At 39.8% G+C, this 24,599-nt stretch overlaps 1 protein-coding gene across 1 annotated transcript in view; it reads right to left on the bottom strand.

The window, feature by feature from the left end:
* Positions 1 to 687: 687 nt before the first annotated feature.
* The window catches only part of PCP4 (Purkinje cell protein 4), a 50,255-nt gene continuing 26,343 nt past the window's right edge, over positions 688 to 24,599 (bottom strand). Inside the window, exon 3 of the mRNA XM_015882850.3 lies at positions 688 to 1,038. Within this exon, the coding sequence (XP_015738336.1) occupies positions 911 to 1,038 (128 nt within the window). The 3' untranslated portion in view covers positions 688 to 910. The remainder of the gene's footprint in view (positions 1,039 to 24,599) is intronic.

The raw sequence follows: 24,599 nt of genomic DNA, 5'->3' as shown, positions 1-24,599 counted from the left end.
CTATTAATAACATACTGGACTAATACAGTGATACAGGGTTTCATGCAAAATGGCTTCAAATTACAAATAGTATAGATGGAGACCGGGAGTCTGCCATGAGTTACACATCAAGCACTACAAACAATAGGAAATAGGGAAATGGAACAGGAATTGTTACTGACTACATGGAGAGTGAACAGAGTACAGAGGGCCAGCTTCTATTTTTAGAAATAAAATAAAACATAAAATAAAAAACTTCCAAAGGTGTCTGAAATTGGATTTTCCTTATTTTTCCTCCATAACAGTCAATGTGGTCCAAGCCGGGCGTTATCATTCAAACAGGAAGGACGGTGACCGTTTCGTCATTTAAGCCACTTCACTGGCATAACTGCAAGACAAAGATAAACGTCCATGCCTTCCTACACACCTTTCCTCCTCCTGTCAGCTTCTGTCTGCAACTTTTTACTTTAAGCTTATTATGAGAAAGGGATTTTATTGTTACATTTGGCTGGCAGCTGGAACTCTCCAAATGAGGCAAACAGGGCTGAGGCACACGCTTTCATCCCTCAGCAAAAACCTTGTAACATACGGTGCCATTATGTCTCCAAGCTTTAAGTGAAGAGGAAAATAGGCATCTGGGCTGGATTCATTTGTAACGCTGCACTTGCTAGATTTATATGAAAAGACAGATGAAAGCAGACACTTTAATTACTTCACCCTAACTTTTTATTACAACATCAAGTAAAATGGTGAGTTACAGAGGATAATGGGTGTGAAACACCTGGGATGAAGTCACACAGAAGCTTATGGTTTATTATCTGCCAATGGGGCTTTAAATATTGATCATTTCTGTACATGCATCTTTGTGATATTTCTCTTTTTCTCGATAAATCATTTCAGGGTTATTTTGCTTTCAGCTATGAGGTAGCGACTAGGACTGGGATCCCGCTTTTTTCTTCTGGAATTTCCTGAACTGGGACTGTATCGCCACGGCCGCCCGCTCTGTCTCTGGCGCATCCATGTCTATGTCAAATTCCTCTTGAACTTTCTTTTGTCCATCTGCCCAAAGAAAGCAGAACAAAACATCAGTACATATTTCAAATAGACACAATTGCTGGTCAACACACATGGAACGCCCTGTCCCTCTCTCCTCCACAAACACAGCCACACAGCGATGGGGAGCATATTCAAAAAACACCTCTGGGACCAGTTTTGGCTAACACAGCTGATCAAACCCACCCCTCCCTCAAAGCAGCAGCATCTGTGACAACCCATTTATAGCTAAGTCACTGACAAGTGACATCTAAGTGGTGCTCAGAATTCATTACACAACAACCTGACATATGAGGAAGTCTTCTTCTGCCTAAGTAATTAACAGTGAAGGGCTGAGAGATACTCCTGTGCTTCCAGGAGGCAGAAACCTGAACAATGGCACCTTAAAATAATTTAAAATAGGAATAAAGATCCTGTTTCTATCCCACTGACTGTGTTAAGAGGAAGAGATATTACTTCCTAAGTCTAATTTCCATCCTTTTCACTTGTTTCCTGCCTCATCCCTTTCAGTACATACTGCTCTTCCCTGTTGAATCATTTATGTTCAATCTCTCTTTTTGCCACTGTCACTCTTCACAGGCTCAGTTACTGCCTTTCAGCCCTGATCGTTGGCTCCTTGCCTTCCTTTATTCACATTCTTCAGCTTCAGTTCAATTACATTAGGTCTCCATATAGACACAGCCCAGCTGACTTTGCTGAATTTTGTTTCATCCACTCACAGCTTAGAAGTGCAGCTGTAGGAAAACTTCTGCCCTGCTTGCAACGATAGCTCTAATCTGCCTGGACTAACAAAGTGAGCACACATATTCCACCAACCTCAAAATACCACTGAAATTCTCTGCTCCATAGAATCAGTTGTTTGCTGCACTCACATTGTTGTGTCTCAGTCCTGCTGTGGCTTTGTGAAATCAGCAATAAGAACATGAAAACTGATTTACTTGTCCATATGTCAAAATTTCTTGTCCCTTACTAGGATCCTGTTAACTTAATGTTGTTCTGAAGGGGGGAGAAATTACAGAGAAATATTCTTGATATATTTTGGCAAAAAATGTTACACTAGTAATTAAATAATCAGTTAATCTGCTCTGAAATCAATGAGACTATGTGCTGTTGCTGTCACAGAGAGCAGAGCTCAGCACGGCCCTTCCACTTGGGAGGAACTGCAGCCACCATCAGGCCTCCCCTTCAATTTGGTGGCATTTACAAACTTATTTAAAATACCTACCAGACCAGTACCCAAGTTATTAATGAAAACACTGAAGAGAACTGATCCTAAAACAGATCTCTAAAGAATCCCTGTGGTAACTGGCTGCCAGCTCATTTTCTATAACCCTCTGAGACTAAACCATCAATGAATTGCTCGCCCATTACATTGTGGTTTCGTCTGGCCATATGCTGGACAGAGGGATACTCTGAGAAACAGTATCAAAATCTTGTTTGAAATCGAAAAAGATAACATCAACTGGGTTCTGCTGGTCAACTAGATGGGTAACCTTGCAGCAAAAGGAAATGAAGTTTGTTAAACAGTACTTTCCCCTGATGAACACATGTTGGTTGTAACCTGTGACCACACACTCTTTCAAGTGTTTTTCTGTAACTCCCAGAACAATCTCCACAATTTTACCAGGCACTGAAATGAGACTAATGGGCCATGATGCAGTGATGGTCTTCCAACCCTGTGACCCCCAGAGCCCATCATCAGCACTGAAGACAGGCAAAGAAGGCCTGAGATCAGATCAAATCTCTCTACGTTATCTATGTCCCTTTTTGTGAGACAACCATCCTCATCAAGTAACAGACCAATGTCATCTTTGGTCCTCCATCTGCTGCAAACATATTTTAATATGCCCTTTTTGGTGTCCCCCCCAAGGTGCTGGCCAGCTTCAACTCTAATTGAGCTTTGGCCATACAATTTTTTCCCTACAGTACTGAACAGCACTTTTGTAGTCCTGCCAGGTTGCCTAACTTCTATTCTAGTGGATGAGTTGACACCCTTATTAAAACTTGATGAAATCTGGCTCGTACAACTTATGTCCTACAACAGTCTTAACAGGATGCTAACTTGCAGCAGTGACTCAGCAATCTTAGCTATATTTATAGACTCAAAATATATATATATTCTCTAGGATTTTTAATTAATCTTACCTGGTGTGCATTATTATCACTGTATTAAAATCAACCGTACTACAACAATTCAGCATACCTGAAGATTCACTTCTATTTTTGGACACATTCTTGTTGAAACAAAAATCAAAATTCCTAACAAATTCTTTGTGCACCTCTGTTTTTCAATCAATACATAGTGATGTTTGTGCCATCTGTTTTCAGCCATGATTTAGATTTGTAGATTAGAAAATCAGAAGTATTTAAAATAAAAGATATTTTGAAGGGTAATTAAGACTTCCATTGTTTGCTTATGGGTGGTATAGAAATACACAAATTATTAATGTACTTAATTATTAATTAAAACAAATTATTAATGTAATGAAACACGTGTATCATCTGTATACAATGCATATGACATACGTGTGTTTTCTTTCTCCCTATGTCCATCCTCATCTTTCTATTCTTCATGTATATCCACATTTGAATTCACAGAGTATACATGAATATATATAGAAATACACAGACATATTTGTTTAAAGATTTTTAAGTCTTGTGTTAAACTGAAAGGAGCTAAATGGGGTATTCCATAAAAGCTGGGAATGAGATTGTCTTGCAGTTCTCCCCCAAACAGTTTCTATTGATGTCTGTCAAAACACAGACACTCTAACAGATGGATTGTTGATCTGGAGGAGAATGTAATGGTGTACCTCCTTCAGCTTTGTCTATGTTACAGGAAAAATATTTTTTTAGATTTTAGCTTGTGTTGCTACAACGATTGGAAATATATCACACCCCACTATGACCGCTGCTTTTGTTTTACTGGTTAGTTAGCGTTAAAAGTATGACTTAAAAACTGGCCCACTTAATCAAAATGATTGATTGAAACAATTGAAATGAATGATTGAAATTGAATGATTGAAAGCCTATACACAGGACTTACATAGATTAGAGATGACCTTACAGTGCCAGTAAGAGTGACAAAGCTTTTTTGTAATCTTTCTACAATACATGTACCCTATGCCATGCTAGCTTTACCCATTAGTTCTACTCTCGCTTTTCAAACATGCAGGTTAGTAAGTTTGAATGTTCAAATCAGTGAACTGAACGCAAGTCCATGCAAATATCCTTCTTTCATTTACTGACTCCCAGACAGTGACAGAATGAACTCCATGGAGCACAACATTGACTTCTTGTTGAGTATCGTTCACATCATGCCCACCAGCAGTTTGGCATTACAGACTAATTTCACAGGCCTAAAGACTGAGAAAACTTTCACAGTCCAAACTCTACTTCAGTATATCAATAGTCATCCCAGCAGGAGAGCCTGAAACTGCATCTAATTAGCTGTTTTCCAAATCTAAAATCCTGAAAGCTCATTTCACATTGTTGCAATTGAAAAAGTTCTACTTATTCAATTTCCAGATGAAACATTAGAAAGTTATCTCTGTAATCTGCTGCAGTGCCTCATGAGCCATTGCAAACACTGGATGGATAATGAAAGTGTCTGTAACAAGGAAAACAATGAAATCTTACATATTCAATTCTACAAAGACAACTCTAGAGAAATTCAGTGCAAGTGCAATTATTCACAAATATACCTTCAGCAATTTCTTTCATTTACATTTTTAGTATAAAGAAAAATTGAATTACAACACTGGAAAAAGAGAACATGGCTTATTCACTATGGGCCAAAAACCTAAAAAGAAATCACCTGTGGCCTTTGAACAAATAGGTAATAGACTAATGCTTCCTAAATGTATTCATTGACAGACAAAAGCTGATTAGCTGGATTTGGAGGAAAAAAAGACTCACTCTTTATCGTCATAAGTTCTCCATCCCTCAGATGAAGTAGAGTTTGCTTGTCAATGACTGGAAAAATATTCAGCATGAAAATTTTTATGGGCTGGAGCCTCTAAGTGTTGTTTCATGTCTTTAAGTGTTACCCTCCATGCCTGCTCACCCAGCCCACATTCAATAGGAATTATGAGACTATATTGAAGATGGAATACACTCAGAAAAAACAAAAACTTGCATTTTTTCAGGAGGTAAACTGCAGCATTTAGAAAAAGGCTAAATGAAATGTGGGCCAGAATCATAGTGCCCCACGACATGCTGGAAGCAGTATTTTGCCTTAGGCGGGATCATTACCTCCCACAGTTCAAAAGATTGTTCAAGCTGAGACAGTCTTTATGCCACCCTGATCTCAAGCTATTACACCAGTCTGTCCAATGAGGCAGAACAGTCTCTAATTAAGGAGGACAAAATGGGCAGAAATCTCACAGATGTTGACATTCGTGTGGAGCATTACCTTTATGTTATAAGAGGAGTCATTTTTTCTGACTAGACTGCATGAAGCAAACAGAGAAAACATGGGTGCTTAGGCATACAGACGGTCACATTTTAGTCCATATAACTACCAATTTAAAAGCGAATAGATGACACAACCATTCTTTCTTCTCTGTATTCAATTGAGGGGTGAGGAAGTAAAAGACAAGGTCTTGCCTTCTTGAGGAAGGACAAAAAGGAGAAATAGCTAGGGAAATCAACCTTGTCTTTTCTTCCTCTGCAAGATGAGGAAAAATAACACCCAAACTGATCTTATGACTGATAAAAGGAAACAATCTGTTTCTCAACACTAAAATATCTCCAGCCAGTTACCAAGGCCACAAAACCCAGCAGTTGGTTCTGAGCTTTTGTTTTGGTCACCCGGCTGCTCCCAGGGAGGCTCTCACTTCCCAAGGCATGTGAACAGATGGGAATGCTGACGGAGTGGATGTTGCCCAAGCCCAACAGAAGAAAGGAAAGTAACTGATGTTGCCCCATTTTATTCATTTATCTTCTAACCCATTCTTTAGCTGAATAAAAAGCCAAATAGTCAACAGCACACTACTAACTGACAGAGACAATCCAACTCAAAGGTTTAGGTACTGTACCTACTAAGGACAGAAATTTGCTTAAGAATAACATGATACTCTTCCTTCCTACTTATTAAAAATGCTGCAGGGTGACGCATGCATTTTGTGACAAGGAATGCATCATTTGTTCTTGTTTCTGCATTTCATAACAAATGCAGACATTCAAGGGCCACTTTTCCAAAGTCAAAGCTGTGTGTTCTGTCTATATCAGCAAAGAAGCACTCAATGGTGGGGAAGGGAGGGGTTGTTATGGGCTTATACAAAGGTGTTAATTTTCCATGGTCAGTTATTTGAAGATGGGAGGTGCTGGAGAAGTGCAGTGTCCACACAGCTATAATTTCTGAAACCGAAGAGCAACCCTTGGAGCACAGTAAGCTCCTGTGACTTCAGAAGCACAGTGTGAAGCAAAATAAAGGTTATCATTAGTCATCAGATTAAATGTAATGGCTACTTTTATCTGAACCAGACTAACCATCCTCTTGATATTACTCAAAACATGCTAGGAAAGAATTAACGTCTTCTTGCTACACTGCAAATTACAATCTGTTATAAAAAAGATGTCCTCATTAGAAAATCAAAGTCCTTTCTTGTTTAAATTTACCTCTGCTTTTGTAATGTGGCATTGTTAGCTCTAATTCAAAAAACTAGTTTTGCTGTACAAAATAGTGGTTGTTCTCCTATGCATTTTAAAAATGTTATTTCGTTATGAGTATTCTTTTTTCCTTTAGTTGTAACAACGTGAAAAGCAGAAATATTTTTTCAGATATTCAGTGAAGTAGAACAAAACTAGATGCATATTGGAGTAAACTATAATGAAACCAAAACAAATTGTAATAAAATTCAGCTTAGAAAAACTGTATTTTCAACTAATTTGTAGCCAAATACAGGTAGACCGATATTCCTCAACAAATTATACAGAAATAAATATTGGGCTTTTTAAAATGCAAGTATTATTTAAGCAATCATTTGTCATCTCAAAAATAATTTATGTATCAATTAAAGATCTTTCAAATGCCCTACAAATGCATAAGTGATGCATAGATAGGTACATACACATGTTCATGGGGATCTATTCTGGCTAAGAAACTACAAGGCATAGTTCACATTTCCATGGGGAGACTAAACTCTGGAAGTTTAACTATCTACAAAGCAAATGAAGCCGCTTCAGCTGTATAATCTCATCTCCTGCTAGCTAAACCTGAACCTAAGGAATGCTAGACTGACTTCCAAAGCCAACAGAAGTCTCTGGCATCCAAAAAGAAGTGGTGCTGGGGAGAAACAGAGGGCACAGTCACAACCCTATATTACTACAGAATGATGCCCTATCAGCAGGGATCCTTATGATCTGCCCCAAGTTCCATCCTTAAGAAAGCAAGCCATAACCCTCCTCACAGTCTCAGTCCAAAGTTAAGCGAGTGTCTGCATGAATGCGATCCCCAGTGTTCCAGCCAAGTTTTAAAGGGGAATTGTTATGATGTGTTTTTAATTTCCTGTGCAATTTCCAGTTCTCCTATCTTTGCTATACACTGTGCCTTTAAACAGCTTTGCTATGGAAAGAGCTGCATTTCAGCAGCTCGTGAAGCAAACCACCCTCTTGCCTCACTAGTCAACTGCTTGATTAATATATGATTAGTTACTTTCCTATTATGGTAGCACTCAGGCACTCCAAGTCATAGATGGGAACCCTAATGTGGTAGGCACTTATGGATGCAGAATAATAAATTCACTATCCTCTGCCACTCCTCAGTTCTATGACCTTTGCAAAAGTGTCTTCAGCTGCAAATGTTTAAAATAAAGGCTAGAGAACAGCCTGAAAGCTGCTACCCAGGCTGTGGTTGCACCAGCAAAACTCACAGGGCCACAGTAGGGCTTATTCACTGTTCACAGCTTCTCTAGCACACGAGATAGTGGTGCAATTGGCATGACTGCGGCTGTGCTAGACAGCCCTTTGGCAAGTACTGCCTGGCTACTGTGGTCAGATGGCATGGCAAGCAGCTCTTCCTTGTAGACAGGGGAGATGTTAACACCCAGGTTTTTTTGCAGGATGGAGAGTTTAGCCCTGCTGATGCCATCCATACTGTGCCATTTTGCATCCAAGTCAGAGAAAAGAAACCAGCCTATTTTATATTATAATAGAGATGCAGCCCTTCAAAATGCTTTTTAGCTCTAGACCACAGGGAACCAATTCAAAATGAGTTGGCAGACACTATTAATTATGTGAATACCAATGGTACCTGAGAGCCCTTGCAAAGAAAATAAAAAAGAAGGCTGTTTATCCTCAAATGCAGTACTGCTTCCCTTGTGTTGCATAGCAGTGGCACTTTCCAGGAATATTACTCTTTATCATCTCTCTCTCTCTCTCTCTTTTGCAATTTACAAGGTTAGCTAAGGATTAAGTTCACAGAAATGGCAGCAATCACAATATGCCACACAGAAGTAACAAAAAATGGGGGCTCAAATTCATGTACTGCCAAAGTAAGATGAGCTGGGGAAGATGGCACAGGTTACAGAAGAAAACCTGTCAATCAGGAAGATTAGAAGAGTCAATCAAAAGAACCGTGATAGAGAGTTAGAATGTCTTTCTCTCCACACAAAAAATGAAGGAAGCATCCAATTTTGCTCTGCTTATCTTCAAAGTGTAAAATTAGGGCAATTTCTAGGCATCATTGTACACCAGCAGAGCTCTGTTAGCAACTAATGCAAGTCCTTTTTTTAATTTTTCAGAGCAATTTCTATGAAAACAGGCTGCACAGAGAAGCTGTGATGCCCCATCCCTGGAGGTGCTCATGGCCAGGTTGAATGGGGCCCTGGGCAGTCTGAGCTGGTGGGGGGCAGCCCTGCTCATGGCAGGTGTTGGGGCGGCATGGGCTTTGATGTCCCTTCCAAGAAAAGCCATTCTGTGATTCTATGAAAACCATTACATGAGAGCTTGGAAAATCACAATAAGAAAAGGTTCACCTCTCATAAAATCCATCACCACATTTACAAAGTATTTAACATCACACTCAGCAGTGGACAGCATAAGGTATAAGAACCCTTAGCTTTGCCATTCAGCATTGTACAGTTGAGTCATTTTGGTACCTCCATATCCCATTTTATCACATGCTATCTATAAATGCCTTGTAAATTAGGTTGGCTGTAAGAAGCATTTACTTTGCTACATAGATTAAATGCAAAAGAAATAATGTCCAAGCATAGCAAATTTATTTGGACAAATGCAGGCACTTCTGTCTATTGGTAATAGGATAACCACTTAGGTAGAGCCCTATGATGAAAAAGCCGCTGCTTTAAGAATCTGTACAGTATTAGCATTCTGCACTACAAGCCAGCTTGTGAGTGACTGAGGAATTAGCTGGGCCACTCTCAAAGTCCTGCAGCTACCTGGTCATAAAAAATGACCAGGGAGGCATTTGATGTCATTTGAAGACAGAAAAAAATGGGTCTTGGAATACCTGATCTAGCCCACAGACTGAACTGAACAATCTTACTCAGAGAGGGTTTTTAAGGAATGTATTTGGCAAAAGAGTTGATCATTCTTCCATAAAACCAAACATATTTCATCTGTAGTGCCCCAGAGATGCAGCCAACATAAACCCTCGTCTCCTGAAGTAGCTCTAAGGTCACAGTCTGAACAAAGACCAGAGTACCCTGATAGACACCAGTTCATCACAAAACTTCTGCTGACTTTCACCATTAACCATCAGTAGACCTTGTACACTCCTGCATCACTTGGATTTGTAACTTCAGTTTCAGCATCCACAAGCACAACCACTACAGTACTGGACTGATGCAGTCCATTGCAGGAGTGTACTAGGAAATTTCCACTGTTTGCTTTCGCTTGGGCTGTTATCTGAACAGAATTGTTAATTTGAGTTTACTACGTCTCCACTGAACACAGAAAACTGCATTATATGTTTATTTCCCCTGCAGGCTGGGCTGCTTACATCTTTAAAGAAGAGGAGTACCTTAAGAGAATGTAAAATAGAAACAGTAGTAAGGGGAAATGAACTGAGATACTAGGACAATATGACTCTGAAAGGATCAGAAGGAATTACATGCTGCAGGATGTTGTCCACATATTAAGGGCTGTCTTGCCCAACAGCCACTTGGAAAGCTTTGTTACACATCATACAGAAACTCATTAGGCTGAACGGTTAAAGAATGGATTCTAGATATAAGAAATAAAAAACTCTCTCCAGTTCCTTAACACAAGGCATCAAACCTGAGCTATAGTTGCTTACATCAGAACTTAACAGAAACTCACCTTAGAAAGAAACCCACTGCCCAATGGAAAAAAAAAAACAAAACAGGCACTCTGAGGGTGTCATCCCTCTGACCTACTTCAGGCATCCATTTTAGGACAGCATCAATCTCATCCTCAAATTCCCTTCTTATATTATCTAGTTCTCTAAAGCTCAAATGTCAATATTGATGCTTAATCTAATGGATCGCGTTCTCGACTTAGAGAGACACCTGAACCACAGTGAGGAGTTTCATATGGACAAACTTATTTGCCACTTCATGTGAAATTCCTTCTCAGCACATAAATTATGTAGACTGAACAAATGGTACCATGCTGACATTTCAGCAGCTGAGAAATCTAATTTGCTTCAGGAAGAAAGACAAAAGAAAGAGAAGTAGTGCATGGCTTCTCATACTACTCCATCTGTGTGCTTCCATCCCATTGCTAGCGAGGAAGAGAACAGCTCACCTTCAACAAGGGGTCAAAATGAACATTTGTTCCTTCTGCTGAGATTGCCAGCGAAGCTGCCAGTTGTGCAGCTGATCTGGATCCTCTTATGCTCCCTCAGGAGCTGACTGAACAGTCTGCATACATTTCTCAAGATAAACAGTTGAACAGACAAAAAAATATATATATATCCGCACCTCTTTCCATACATTCAATTTATTTCAAGGATAGTAAATTTTCGTGTATGCATGTATTTCTGCATGCTAAGGAGAAACTGTTTCATTTATATAAGTCTTCTTTTAAGAGTACCTCAGTAAGACTTCTATTTCCCTAAAAGGGATTACAGTTAACACCACAACAAGCAGTATTGAATACTTCATTTGGATAAGCAGACAAATGACAGTTGCTGTGAGAACTATAATTGAATTTGCAAACTACTGCAAACACCAAATTTGCGCTGTGCTATTTAGCCAATAATAAGCCAAGCGATTGCTGCAGTCATTCTGCTGAAAAGTGGAGACACTCAAAAGGAACTCTTGCATATATCGGGTGTCGAAGGCAGCCATCACTTGACTTCTTTACTGAGATCACAAAAAGGAGAAATAAAATGGCTGAGTCAGATGTGCTGGGAAAGACAAGTTATGTCTTAAAGGCACTGCTAGTGGTGCTTCTCACTGCTGATATGAGCCAAGGCAGGTCCTCATTGACAAGGGACTGTAAACTCTTGAAGCACACATAAAACATAGTGGATACCTCTCAGTACAGTTCCCAACACAAATCCTCTCTCCTTCGTTCCAGGGTCCCATGTAGCACCTATGGGTGAGGAGGAGGCATGGCTTTCGGTACTGAAGTCCTGGCTGATTCAGCCGGGAAATTGGATTTTACAGAAGGATACACTTCTGTTCTTTAAATGCCAAATAACACAAATTAGCATTTCATCACTCCTTAATGGAAAAAATACACAAATATCACACACTGTAGTCTTTTTTTCCAGCTGTAGAAACTGATATTAAGGTTAGTAATAAGTCTAATAGCTCTGAGACAGAACACGAATGCAGCTCAGCTCCCCCACAAATTTCCTCTCACAGAGTAATAGAGAAGCCCTTATTGGCACATAGGACAATTTACTGTTCAGCATAACAGAGTGAAAAATGGCAATGAATAGATTTTTTGAAAGAGTGGGGAACATATCCAGAAGGGCAAGTTGTCCTTCTCAGCAGCTTGCTCATTACTTATCGGCAGTTACTGTACTGCAAGGCTGAACCCTGAATTCTAACAAGTCAATACCAAAGCTCTGTGGGATTTCTTGTTCCTGACTTCAGTGCTTGTATTTACTGAGTAAGGACTGATGGCATAGAGTAATATAATTTTCCAAGCTCTTTCAAAGTAGCAGAGATTAATGAGCAAGTTCAGGCACTAGAGAGTACTTCAAACCCTGCTTGAACTTTTTTTCCTTTGACCATCTCATGAAAAAATGACATTCCAAACCTTCTAGGTTCTAGGCACTGAGTCAGCAGCAGCATTTTTTAACCAGATTCTATTTTAGACAAAAGGTAGAGGGACTGTTCTCCCATGAGAATACGGTTACAGGTTCTGACAAGCACCTGACTACAGTGTAGATCATTAAAGCTAGGCTGCAGTGGGCTTATTCTCAGGTGTGTAGCAAGGAGAAAGAATATCCACCTTCTGCAGACCACGTATAGAAATCATATTTACTTTTTTTTTTTTTCCTATACATATTGGTATAAGCAAGCATGATTTTCCAATTAAAACATCAGAGGGAAAAGAGAAGTTAAGCCTGCTCTACTAACATTTTGTGTATATCAGAAGACTGTGGAGCAGAGAGGAGAAAATGGTCTCATTTTCCAGACAGATGGTGCACTTTGCAAATACAATACAGTACACTGAGGACACAAAGAAAGGTTGTACGTGCTTGAAGTACAGTGCATTCCTGAGCTGCTAATAAAGCGATGGCAATGAAGTACTGGCCTGCAAGTGAGGCTGCTTTTCAGCCTTCAGAGCTACAGAACAAGACCTATGTCACCTGCAATACTCCCTGCCTACTTCAAAAAAGACCACCCTCCCTTTTCTCATTCCCATTCTGGTTCAACAGCGCCTCATTTTCCTCAGAAGCCCCAACAAACACACACAATCATAGAATCACAAGGTTGGAAAAAACCTACAAGATCACCTAGTCCAACCATCAAATACATTTCAAGCAGGACCACCCTGCTAGAGTCCCCTTATCAAAGCCCTATTTACCTTTATGGAGTATGTATACACGGCCTCAAAACATAGGAATCACATTTCCCCATGTTTGTGACCATCTTTCTCCCATATGCAGACTGATCTCTGCCTTGTGCTGAAGAGAATTACAGCCAGACAAAAGGGAGAAAGGGCATTAGTCTGCACAGAGATTTTGGGACGTGGATACTGCATGCTTTCATTCATCTGAGGAGGGCACTATAATTTGGGTTGTGTGGGGGGTTTTTTTTCCTTTCTTAATAAAAATATTTACATAGTGGATGGGAGTGTGATCCAATATCTCAAGCACAATTTACAAAGAAAAACTTCTAGGCAATGAACTGAGAAGTGCTAGACAGTAAGCCTCAGCAAGGTTCAAAAATAAATTCTTTGCTGTAAATGTATGCTACGTGTTTCAGACCCATGTAATTTGTAATACCTTTGCAACTTGTAAAATGATGGAGGAGTTTGCTCTTGGCTATAAAATGTTACAAATTAAAAGGAAAATGCAAAATATTTTAAAAACTGACAAATTTTACTGAGGTGAGATTAGAAGCCATGGAGGCTTCCTATTCCACTTACCCTTTCCTCCTACCTCAATGAGTTTTCACCTGAGGTATTTTAACAACTGCTACTTAAAAACAATTTTATCAGGAAGGGTGGGCATTGATTTAGCAAAGTGCTGCAATTGCAATTAGAGAGTTATTAAACCCACTGCCAGATAGTCTAATTGACATGAAAATCTAACTGAGGCCAGGGAATAAAGGTTTCCCTCCTGCTTAAGCAGCATGTTTATCGCATACATAGAGCGATTTTGAAAGGATATTAACATAGCAAAGTTAAGCACAAAAAAGTCAGTATATGACAAACTACAGTGCAATTAATTCTGTTAATTTTGTGCAGACAACTTTAATTTCAGAAAATCCTGTTTGAAATTCTTGACTTTGTGACCTTTATAGTCTTAGGAGCATGTTGTGTTTCCTAGATTTAAAGAAAAGAATTATATATTCTACTGCAACATATGGACACCCACATGGCTCCTCAGTACAGCTATTTGAAACTGCAAGATCCACCACACAGACTTCTTGTTTTAATTAAATAACTGACAGCAGTAGTAGGCTGCTGTCCTCAATCAAAATCAGTAGGAAATGGGATGGAATGTACATTTTGCTGGTGGGTTTCATATGGCTGACAGAAAAGGAACAATTAAAAGATGGAAGGTATGGGCATCAGGGGCAGGGACTTCATTGCTCATTCACATCTTCAGATGGGGCAGCCTTTTCTGCCTTCTCTGTAGAACTCATATCATTCTCTGTAGAATCCCATCTCAGACAAGACCCTCATCATGGTTCCCCAGTAGTCCTCAATGCTGCTTTTTCTTTATCTAGTTAGTCCTAGTCCTAATCATACCTACCCTAACCTCAGAACTCCATCTCAACCCTTTCCCACATTAACTGGCTTTTGGTCTCTTCCAGTTACCACATGCCTTTTCACATTCCTCCCTTCTAATCCCAGTTTCCATTCACAACTACTAATCCTTCCCTAAATATCCTGAGGCTGTAGTTTCCCAACAGGACTTACTGAACTCCAACATTCCATCCTTTGACCTCTTAGCTATACTTTTTGTCCACTCTGGATTCAAGGCAGAAGGTACACTTCCTTCTAAGTAACTGTGGTGCCTTGGTGATAAAGAAGGCACACCGTGCTCACAGCTCCGTTCCCTGGCCAAAACGTATCTTACAAAAGCAAGCAGAAGCAATTAGAAAAAACTAAGTTCCTCAAGCCCCACAAAGACAGCATTGGTTTATTTGTCTTGGTGCTTACTAACTTGTGATTTAAAAAAATTAACTGCTCCACTGAATGTATGCAAATGTAAGGCTCATCTTTCCAAACATTTACAACTTGGCAATGTTTGAAGATAGAAGAGCCACATGTCAAATGGTAAATCTCAAGTTTCTGTTCAAAATGATAACAGTTGAAAGCAATCCAAATAGAGGCATCCAGAAATTGTTTTTAATTGGTAGACGTGCTAGAATTTTGTTCAAGACTCATTTTTGGAAACAAATGGGATAACTTTGCTGAAACCCTCCAAAATAAATTCTGCTTGACAGCAAGCAACCAACATGGCAAATTTCAACTGAAGCAGTTGAATTTTGGTGAGGTTGTATACATCTGAAAAGGGATTTGATAACCAGCAGAATTCAGTAACTCAGAGATTCAACCTTGCCACCAATCTAGGCAATAGCAAACACACTAAGAATACATAACAAGAGTAGAGACAGTAAATAAATGAAATAAAGATATAGATAGACAAAATCTTGAAGAGGGGTTGAAAAGGGAATGTGGATATTCTTGTGTCGGTGTTTTGAGGGTTGCCAATGATTCCTAAAAGTCTTAGCCTCAAATAAATAAATAAGAATTAAAAAATGGTTATTTATAATGATTATACACTAATACATTATATATATTATTAATACATCATTATCTATAATCGCAGCTCTCCTTTGTGTGTTCTGTGATTGAGGATTTCTCTAGCACTTAACCCTGTTGCTTATTTGAAACATATAGAAAACCATTTTCCCTTACCCGAATTTAAGCTCTGACAGATACTCTGAGTTCTGCTTGGATTTACAGACATGTCAGATTGTCAATAAAACCAATCTGAAACACCATCTTAGCTGACACACACAATTGACCAACCTCAGATCATTACTTCAGCCCATATTTTTCTGATCTATATAGGCTTTTTTTCCTTCCTTTGTTTCTGAGGATTACAAGCAACATGAGCTTAACAATGTTAACATCTAAAAGAATGACAAAATTTCATGTCTTTCCTCTGCATCAGAGAACACAAGCTGGGTTAATGCTATAACAGATTTAAGCTAGGACATAAGTCACCGGCTGACACTACAAGCACTGACATATGCAGAATGCACAGTGTACAATACACCCTCAAACCAGTTTCCTTTGTTCCTAACTAAAATCCACCTCATTTTCCTTACTGCTTGAATTTCAGACCTGAACATAAAGATAACAAATTAAATATTTTTATTCTCTTTTCCATGGGAAACCCAGTGTGCACTCCCTCTTTCATTCCCAAGCTGACAAGGAAGAAAAAGAGGACTACTGAAAGTGCTCATTTCCAATCCCACTATTTTAAAGATTGCATTATCCCCTTAAATGTGGTGCTCTTCTTTCTAGTGATTCTTTTCTGTCTTCACCTGAGCCCTGGTCAAACCCAGTTTGGAAAACAGTTACTGTTTTGTGACACTGTGCAAACTAGAGACTTCAGCTGAGGGTTGATCATGACTTCAAATTAGAGCATTAGTCAGTTATCCTCTTTTGATGAACAAAGATGCATACAAAGTTTGCCTGAGAAAATAAGTGGAGAGGCAGCTAGAGGAAGAAGTAGTGCTTGACCTATCTGTGCTGAGAAGACATGAAATTCTCTGGGGAAGAGAAAGAATTAGCAATGAGACAGAAACACAGCGTGAGAGAGACAGTAAGAAAGCCCACCAGAAAAGAAACAGCTTGCAGAAAAGATGAAAGGGAAACTTCAGATGGAAAGAAATCAAGGGACAACTCACTTGACCCATCATAGCAGTGTGACTTGACTGGCAGTAGGACTAGTAGCTTGGAATTATGCCAGGGTATCACACTGCATCACATTCTTTACCCCACTCTCATGGACACACTCATGTTATCCATGAGAATAAGGAGAATGAGAGGTCACATTGGCATAAAACTACCTACTCACACTAGACAGGGATTGGTAAAAAGTTTCAGGATAGTAAAGGCCTCTCGAGCTTTGTGTAAGCACTGAAGACAGCACAGCTACAACAATTAGCAACAACTGAGGGTCTGATTCTCTATTTTCTGTTGCCTACCTCAATCTATTCAGACTCTTCTAGAAATTACCAGAGTATTTTTTCCTCCCCAAATCGATCAGACTTTCCTCTCAAGCAAGCCACTAGTGAGGAAAAAACAAAACATCTTTTCTTGAACTGCCTGAATGGAAAACCTACATTGTTTTTCACTGTTCTATTTTCTAGCATGCTTGGTCAAGTTTATCAATTGTTTTGTCACATCCAGGCAGCATAACCTACAACAACAAAAGGTATGGCCAACACCTGAAAAGGAGGCTGACAGCCAGCTGACTGCTCTCTAACTCAGCAATTGAGCTGAAATGTTAAGCTGTGCTGAACAAAAGTAGAAGCTGTACTCTGCCTCTTGCTGCTTGGCCAAAAACCTCACAAAAACACAGCAGAATAGAAACAGCTGCTCTGTCTCAGCTCAGGTTAATTACTTGCAAGTTTATATCCTGAAAGTTCAGTCAAGAGAGATCCCTCTAAATATGCTTCATAGTACTGTTTCCTGGAGAAAACTACTTACAGGTGTAGAAAATTACTGTGATCTCCTAAGAACTGTGTGAAGTCACAATTACAGTAGTTATAAAATGCTTTCACCTGAAGTTTAGAGTAAATTTGGATCTATCTGTGCTTTGTAGAGTGAAATAGCTTCTCAATGATGTTGCACAGTGCACACTCCAGAAATAACGGCAGTTGTGGCTGTTCTTACACTTCAGTTCATTAAAAACTGAAACTTAGAACTGAACACAACAGGAGTTAGAAGCCCACACAAACATTTACAGAGGAAAAGCTACAAGGAAGCACTAGAAACTACTTGATGTAGCTATCTTAACTGATTGCGTGTGCAGCACTTTCTATTGAGGAAAAAGAATGATGGGGAAAAAAAACGTTTTCTGTATGGGTCACAGTTTGAAAAAGGCCCAATACTCAGTGCAGGCAACATGCATCAGACTTCTGCACATAGGTAGAAGAACTCTAAGCCATGTACCTAGTTCCACTGGGTTTATCTACCACTGTGCGGTAGATATGCAATACTGTCCATGGATCCTTAATCTCCAAAGCTCTTTGCATTGGAGTCCAGTAGAGCTATTTCTTTCTCCTGGTTTTGAAAGAAAAAGGAATTTAAGCCAAAGGCTTAAGTTTGTCTGACATGGAACAAAGTGGTGCTTATTGACAGAATGATGACTTGTGACTGATTGGCAAAGCCTGTGTCTCTGCCCTCCACTGACAGCATCCGTCACCCGCTGACAAAGAGGTCCCAAGCTACACATCTTTCATCTGTCTTCCTATCACCTTGAATAGCAGAAGATAGGAGTGTTGTTTTTTCCCAACTTCTAGGCAGCAGAACACATCTTTGTCTTTTAAAGGCAGACCTCACAAGAGATTTCAAGGTTTAGTTAAGAATAGATTCTTTGTAAAGGTCACAAAGAAAATTTTGCTAGTGAAAAATGCAGTTATCTGTTTTATGAACAAAATTGTTAGATGAGATCATACTCTACCCGTGCTTCATGCTGTCTGCTAGCAATTAGCCTGCTGACTGCTAGACTGAGAGGTAGCTGCTTTGAGATGCCAAACAGCCTTGAATCCAGCTGCCTCAGAATCTGTCTCAACTTCTTTCTCTTTGTGGGCTCAGGCTGCTGGTTATCAGAGGCAAGAGGGATATTTGGATCTGGATATCAGTTTCTCATCTTTGCTGTATAAACCAGTATGGGGACAAATGCACACCCATCATGCTACTCAAACGTAACTGGAGCTCTACTATTACACAGGAGCAGCAACATCACCATCTTTTCTCAAAGGTACCACACCTGATACTCTACACTACTATGAGCATTAATCCAGTGAAATCTAAGACTAAACATATATTAACCTCTCCACTCCTATCCTTCTGTTTAGTTGTAACATATCTAACCACAAATGAGAGAATTCAGCAGAGAATTTTCACCATACTTACTTTCTACTTCCCCTCTTAAATGCAGCCAGAAACTCACTGCAGCATCTACAGCCGCAGAGCTGCAGCAGACATCCCTTCACCTGAACTCAATGGGAATTATAAGTTTCAGAAGCTCTGTCATTTGTTTTGAAATTAAAATATTGAAATTAAGCCATTTCCCACAAACTGTGGTGATATTGTGCAGACAGAGCGCTGAAGAGTGCAATCTCCAGGTCACATACTGCCCAGCCCTAAGCCCTCAAGATGAAATGGAAAAAGACTGATGTAATTGCAATAGATACAAGTGATCCTTCCCTCCCTATTTGCCTCCCGCTCTGTAAGAGGGATACGATGAAATTAATGGCTTATGGACTGTCACTAAAGCATGGCACATACTGCAGTGTGTGGCAGAAAGAACGGAGGGGTGAGAGGAAACACCCTAATGCCTTCTCTGTATCTAGCACCCTTTGGTGTGAGTTGTACATTTACAATCTCTAATCTGATAAAGTCAGAAAAATAATAATGGAAGGCACTGCCAATTTTAATGATAGTTAAATTATTTTAAGAATACCAAAAAGGACAGAGCACTGTTGTCTATCTGGAGAAAACAGTGCAAATGTAAAACAGGTAGAATGAACAGAACAAGCCCTTAAAAAATAAAAAAAAAAATAAGCTACAAAAGTAAAAGTTTGATTGAGTTGATTGATGGCTAACCTAAACTGCGAAGTACAGAAGAAAAAGTCGCACTGCATCAGAAGTTAATGCACCACCACAGTGCAATCAAACTAAAGATGTTCAGGCAAGGGACTCTATCCTACACTTTATGTCTGAAAGAGTTACTGCAATATACTCTCAGGAAGGAGCACTTCTGAAATAGCCATGAAATCAGAAGTAGGGTTAAAAAGTCATAAGCAATCCAAAAGGGTCTTGTCCATTGGTTGGGTTCTTGGCATGAGATTTCTAGCTAAGATTAGAAACTGTGGAGCCAGGACAGTTAGTGTTAGATTAATACAGACAATGAGTTCAAAAATCTTACAATAAAGTACTCTTTTTTTCTGGCTATTAGCCTGGATTTTAATTAGTTGGTGCTAATGAATACATTTGTACCCGTCCATTCTTTATTGGCAGCATTTAGAGGAGCTGGTAAATTGGTCAGTGTGGAGTGCCAGTGTTTCACTAACACCTAGAAAATAATTAATGCTTTTCTACCTAGAGTCAACCAGCGGTCTCAGGGTTTTTTCAGTATAAATCAGAATGAAAGATGATATACTCAAAATACAGTTAGAATACTCATTAATCAACTGCTGTTAAATAATGCTGCTGTAAGACCCTAGAAGAGCTGAGAGCAGAGTTCCAGTCTCTGCAATAGCGACTGTATTTCCCAAAAGTTGCCAAAGCACCCTGTCCAATTTTCCACTGTGACTCTTTTCCATACCTGATGTTATTTAAGTTTCTCCTTTTTTTTGAAAATTCCTCCTAGGAAAACATCTATTTTTCTCAGTCTTTCCTATTCCTAACTCAGTGCAAACTGAGCAACTGAGTATGCTTGACCAAAGCAAATGCTTTCAAATCCAGTATCCTAGCAAAATAAGACCACCCCAAGCCAGGAAATATTTGGATGCTATATTTCCATACAGAAAATGGCAGGAAGAGGTTACACCAGGAAGCTAAATTTGGCCAGATCTAAACAAGAACACATATTTGAGATGGAATTAAGGAGAAATTAGATGCCCACATCCAAAGCTGATACGTTGAAAAACTCCATTGAGCATCTACCTTCAGAGTCTCTGTAATATTACCCACTGTAATGGTATAATGTGATGGAAAACACAGCAAAGACAGCAGGATAGCAGAGCTACAGTCTGCAGCAAGTGAGGATAAACCCAAATGCAGCAGCCAAAGATGCAGAAACAAAGGGAAAAAAGCTGCTCACCTTCAGAAGGCCATAGGCAGGGATCACCAGCAAGATACCCTCACCTCCACTGCCAACTATTAAAAGAGGTATGGGAGAGGATGGATCCTGGCTCCATCCCTTCCACATACTCAGGTACACTGCCTGCACCTGAGCTCCCCTGGGTTGTCTCTGCCTTTCCACCAGGTGCTCAATCACTGCTTCAGGCTGTGACTTGGCATTTCCATTACACCCACAGATTCCTCAGCCTTGACAGAGTTGAGCAAGTCAGAAGCCATTTTATTCCTAAATAAGACTGAGATCTCCAAACACCTAGCTCAGCGGAGAAGCTCATTCTAATAAATGTCATAGAATGTCTTAGGTTGGAAGAGACCTTACAAATCACCTAGTTCAAACTTCCCAGCCATGGCCAGCCATCCTGCCACCAGATCTGGCTGCTCAGGAACTGGAGAGATGCTTCCCTTTTTCCAGTCACCAGAGGTTTCTCCTATCAGCCATGACATTTCAAATATGATAGAGGGGCGCAGCAACCACATCAGCCAATTTCTTCAGGAACCTGGGATGCTTGTCATTTGGCCCCATAGACTTGTACACAACCAGCCTCATAAGGTAATCTTAGACTTGCTCTGCTCTTACAGTGGGGGGGGGTATTTTGCCCACCTAATTCCCACCTAGGCGCATGAGAAAAGTGGGAAGACTGACTGCCAGTAAAGACTGATGCAAAGAATTTATCAAGTACCTCAACCTCCTCTATGTCTATTGAACTTTGCATGTCCTATCACGTCAAAGAAGAATTGCCAATTGACAGACAAACAGATATAGATCTCTCACACGTACACATTTTCTGCCAGAAAAGAGGAATTCCACCCCAAACTTCTAAAGAGAAGCAGAGTTTACTGTCATTGATTTTAATGGCTCCTGTTCAGCCTAGGAACCCAAGATACAATTGGATGAGAAACTTCCTCTTGCAATGTATAGGGAACCTGTTATATAATGCCCTAGAATCCAGTCCTGAGGGTCAAGACTGGAGGTGCACTAGTTTATACTGTAGCATCCAGCTCCTTCCTTAACTACCTTGATCCCGTACGGATGTTCAGCTAAGGACCAAAATTTAATCATGCCTGTAACACTCCAGCTGTTCTAGATGCTAGATGCTTGCAGAAGGCAGCCTGATAATACCAAATTGCAAGCTAATTTTGGAGTATTAAACTTAGTGTGTTTAGGGCTCTGTGCTGCAAATTAAAAGCTTGAAAACCATCAGAAAAGAAAAAAACAAAAAAGAAGATTTTTAGTGACTTACTAATGGACAAGGAACTCATAACTAAAAAGATTTTTCATTTAATCTAGAAAAGCAAGTCTTCTGGAAAAGAAAAGCAACAGAACAAAAGCCGATAATATGAAGTCAAGCAGATAATGTGTAGTTAAAGTGATGTTTCTTTAACAATAAACTCTGGTAACCTCTGTTGTGCATTGATTGTGCTCCTCTTTCATTTTTCATTTCCACTAAATTAGAAAAATCATGCAACTAAGCTACATCCACCTCTTGTGGCCTTTTAATCAACTGCTGTTAGAGTTTGTGGACATGGAGAGAGACATCTGTAATTTGTGTCAGTCTAGCTCCAAGGACTTCCAGTGTCAGTACACCACCCTTCTTGTACCACCGACTCGAATGCTTATATACTATTAGCAAACTATCCTTCATGACATATGGACAGATTCATTTCAGAGGTAATATTAGTTTCACTTGGCCTATCTAAAAACTAGCTGACCTGGGTTCTTTGTTTGGGTTCCTATCAGTAACAAAGCAGAACTGAATGTTCTTCTCAGAGTACTGATGACAGCATCATTTCAGATGAGTACACATCTGTGGAAGCAAGCCAGTGCATGTCAGCTATGTGCCAGTCATGGAAAGAAGTCTTGTTTACCCTGGTGTATAGGCAGGCAGTGCACTGATAATTACAAACTGATCTCCAAAAGAAATATGGTACTTGTCAAAGGCACAATTTCAGTTCTGCCTTTCCTCATCAACTTGATGGGAACTCCATCGTAACTGTCAGTCATGTGAATAGCAAAACCCACCAGCATCACCAGGGCTCTATCACCATTTGTCTTCTTTAATTTACAACTGCTTCCCCCACCCTAATCTTTACATACTGGCTTCTCAGAAAATATGAGAGATTGGACCACCTTCCAGGTGCCCTAATGTCCACTGAAATGCAAAAAAAAAAAATAAATTGGACAAAATGCTGCAGGATCTAAGCCACATAGTAATCATGACCAGAGGGCAGGAGCACCTCCCCTACAAGGACAGGATGAGAGAGCTGGGGCTCTTCAGCCTGGAGAAGAGAAGGCTGTGAGGAGACCTTACATCAGCCTTCCGGTATCTGACGGGGGCCTAGAGGAAAACTGGGGAGGGACTTTCCACAAAGGCTAAGGTCTGGGACTTAAAAGCTGTTAGTTAAGTGTCCTTTCTTTCAGGTAATTTCACTGCTCCTCTGAGTAACTCACTGAGCTTGATTTATTGACAGTATAAACTTTCCTGAACTGTATGTACAACAGCTAAAGCAGTAGGACCAAGATCATCTATTAACAACTGCAACTGAATCATCATTAAGCATAATTCATAATTATTTCCTTGGGCTACTCCTAATCGCAGTGCTTCAGGATGGCTGTAGCGCTACTAATTTCTTCCTCCTACAGAAGCTGTGCTAAGGAGCAGACCATATTAGTGACAATAGGTAAGTATCACTTATATACACGTGTTCACTTCTCCATGCTTCAGAAAGTTGAATTGTGTGCACACAGTTTGAAAACATCACGTGTAAGTAGGCATATACACATGCATATCCCATCTTGTATGCAGGCACTGTGTACATAATAAAGATCTCATAAATTAATCAAGTTATTCTTGTAGAAAGCTGGAAAGAAAGAGATGAAAAGAGGCAGGGATTGTTATTGTTATCTCTATTTTTAAATACTTGGAAGGCATTCAGTTACTACAGTGGTGAGTACCATATAAGTACCTAGACAGATTCATTTGTGGCAGGAACACTAAGCGTGAGGATTTTTCCAACTCAAAGGTGACAGCTAGCTGGGGATTTAAGGGACCTCGGGGGGAGGGGGGGGGTAGAAAAAAGAAAGGGGAGAAAAATTGAAGTCAAGTCATATTTTTCGGTCCTTTAAAGAACTTTAAAAAGTTGAAGTAGTTCCTTATAGTTGTGCTGTTTTACTTTTTTTTTTTTTTTTTTTTTTTTTTTTTTTGTGTGTGTGTGTGTGTGTGTTTTTCCCCCTGGGAACTTCTGCATATGATTTGCTTTCCTGGTACTCTTTTATCAGACAGGAAACTATTGTTTGCCTCTTAAGTGCATTTATTTTAAGAAAGAAAAAAAAAAAACAAAAAACACAACAAACCACCACCAACAAAATGACACACCAGAAAAGCTGCATAACATCAGGCATCAACATGCACATAGAAGCACTGCATGTGCATAACGTGGTATTCTTTGCATCTAGAGATGGACTTATTTGGAAGTCATGAGAGTAGCTGCAAACAACACACAAAATGAAAACTTCCAGGGAAGTCTGAAGACAGGACATTGGCCAGGACTACACGAGCACTGCTGGCTCTGTTCATTGCTGGAACTTTTAATAAGATGCTTTAAGATGCTTCTGACTAAACATTTTAAAATGAACGGACCTCCTCACCAGATAAAATCCATCAGTAATACGCAATATCATACCAGGTGTGTCAGATAACAGGTGAATACAAGCAGCATCCGGGCTCTCAAAACTATTATTTGAAGTTTCAGTCAGGTATATTCTCTCCTTCAAACTCCAACAGACAGCCCTCCCCAGAAACCAGATGGCCACCGTGTGTGTGCAGACACATGGGGGTAGG

Source organism: Coturnix japonica, chromosome 1 (genome assembly GCF_054131305.1).
Source record: "Coturnix japonica strain WE chromosome 1, WE-NBRP24, whole genome shotgun sequence".
Taxonomy (NCBI): domain Eukaryota; kingdom Metazoa; phylum Chordata; class Aves; order Galliformes; family Phasianidae; genus Coturnix; species Coturnix japonica.
The sequence above is the reverse complement of the archived record's forward strand: the minus strand, read 5'-3'. Positions and strand labels throughout refer to the sequence as shown.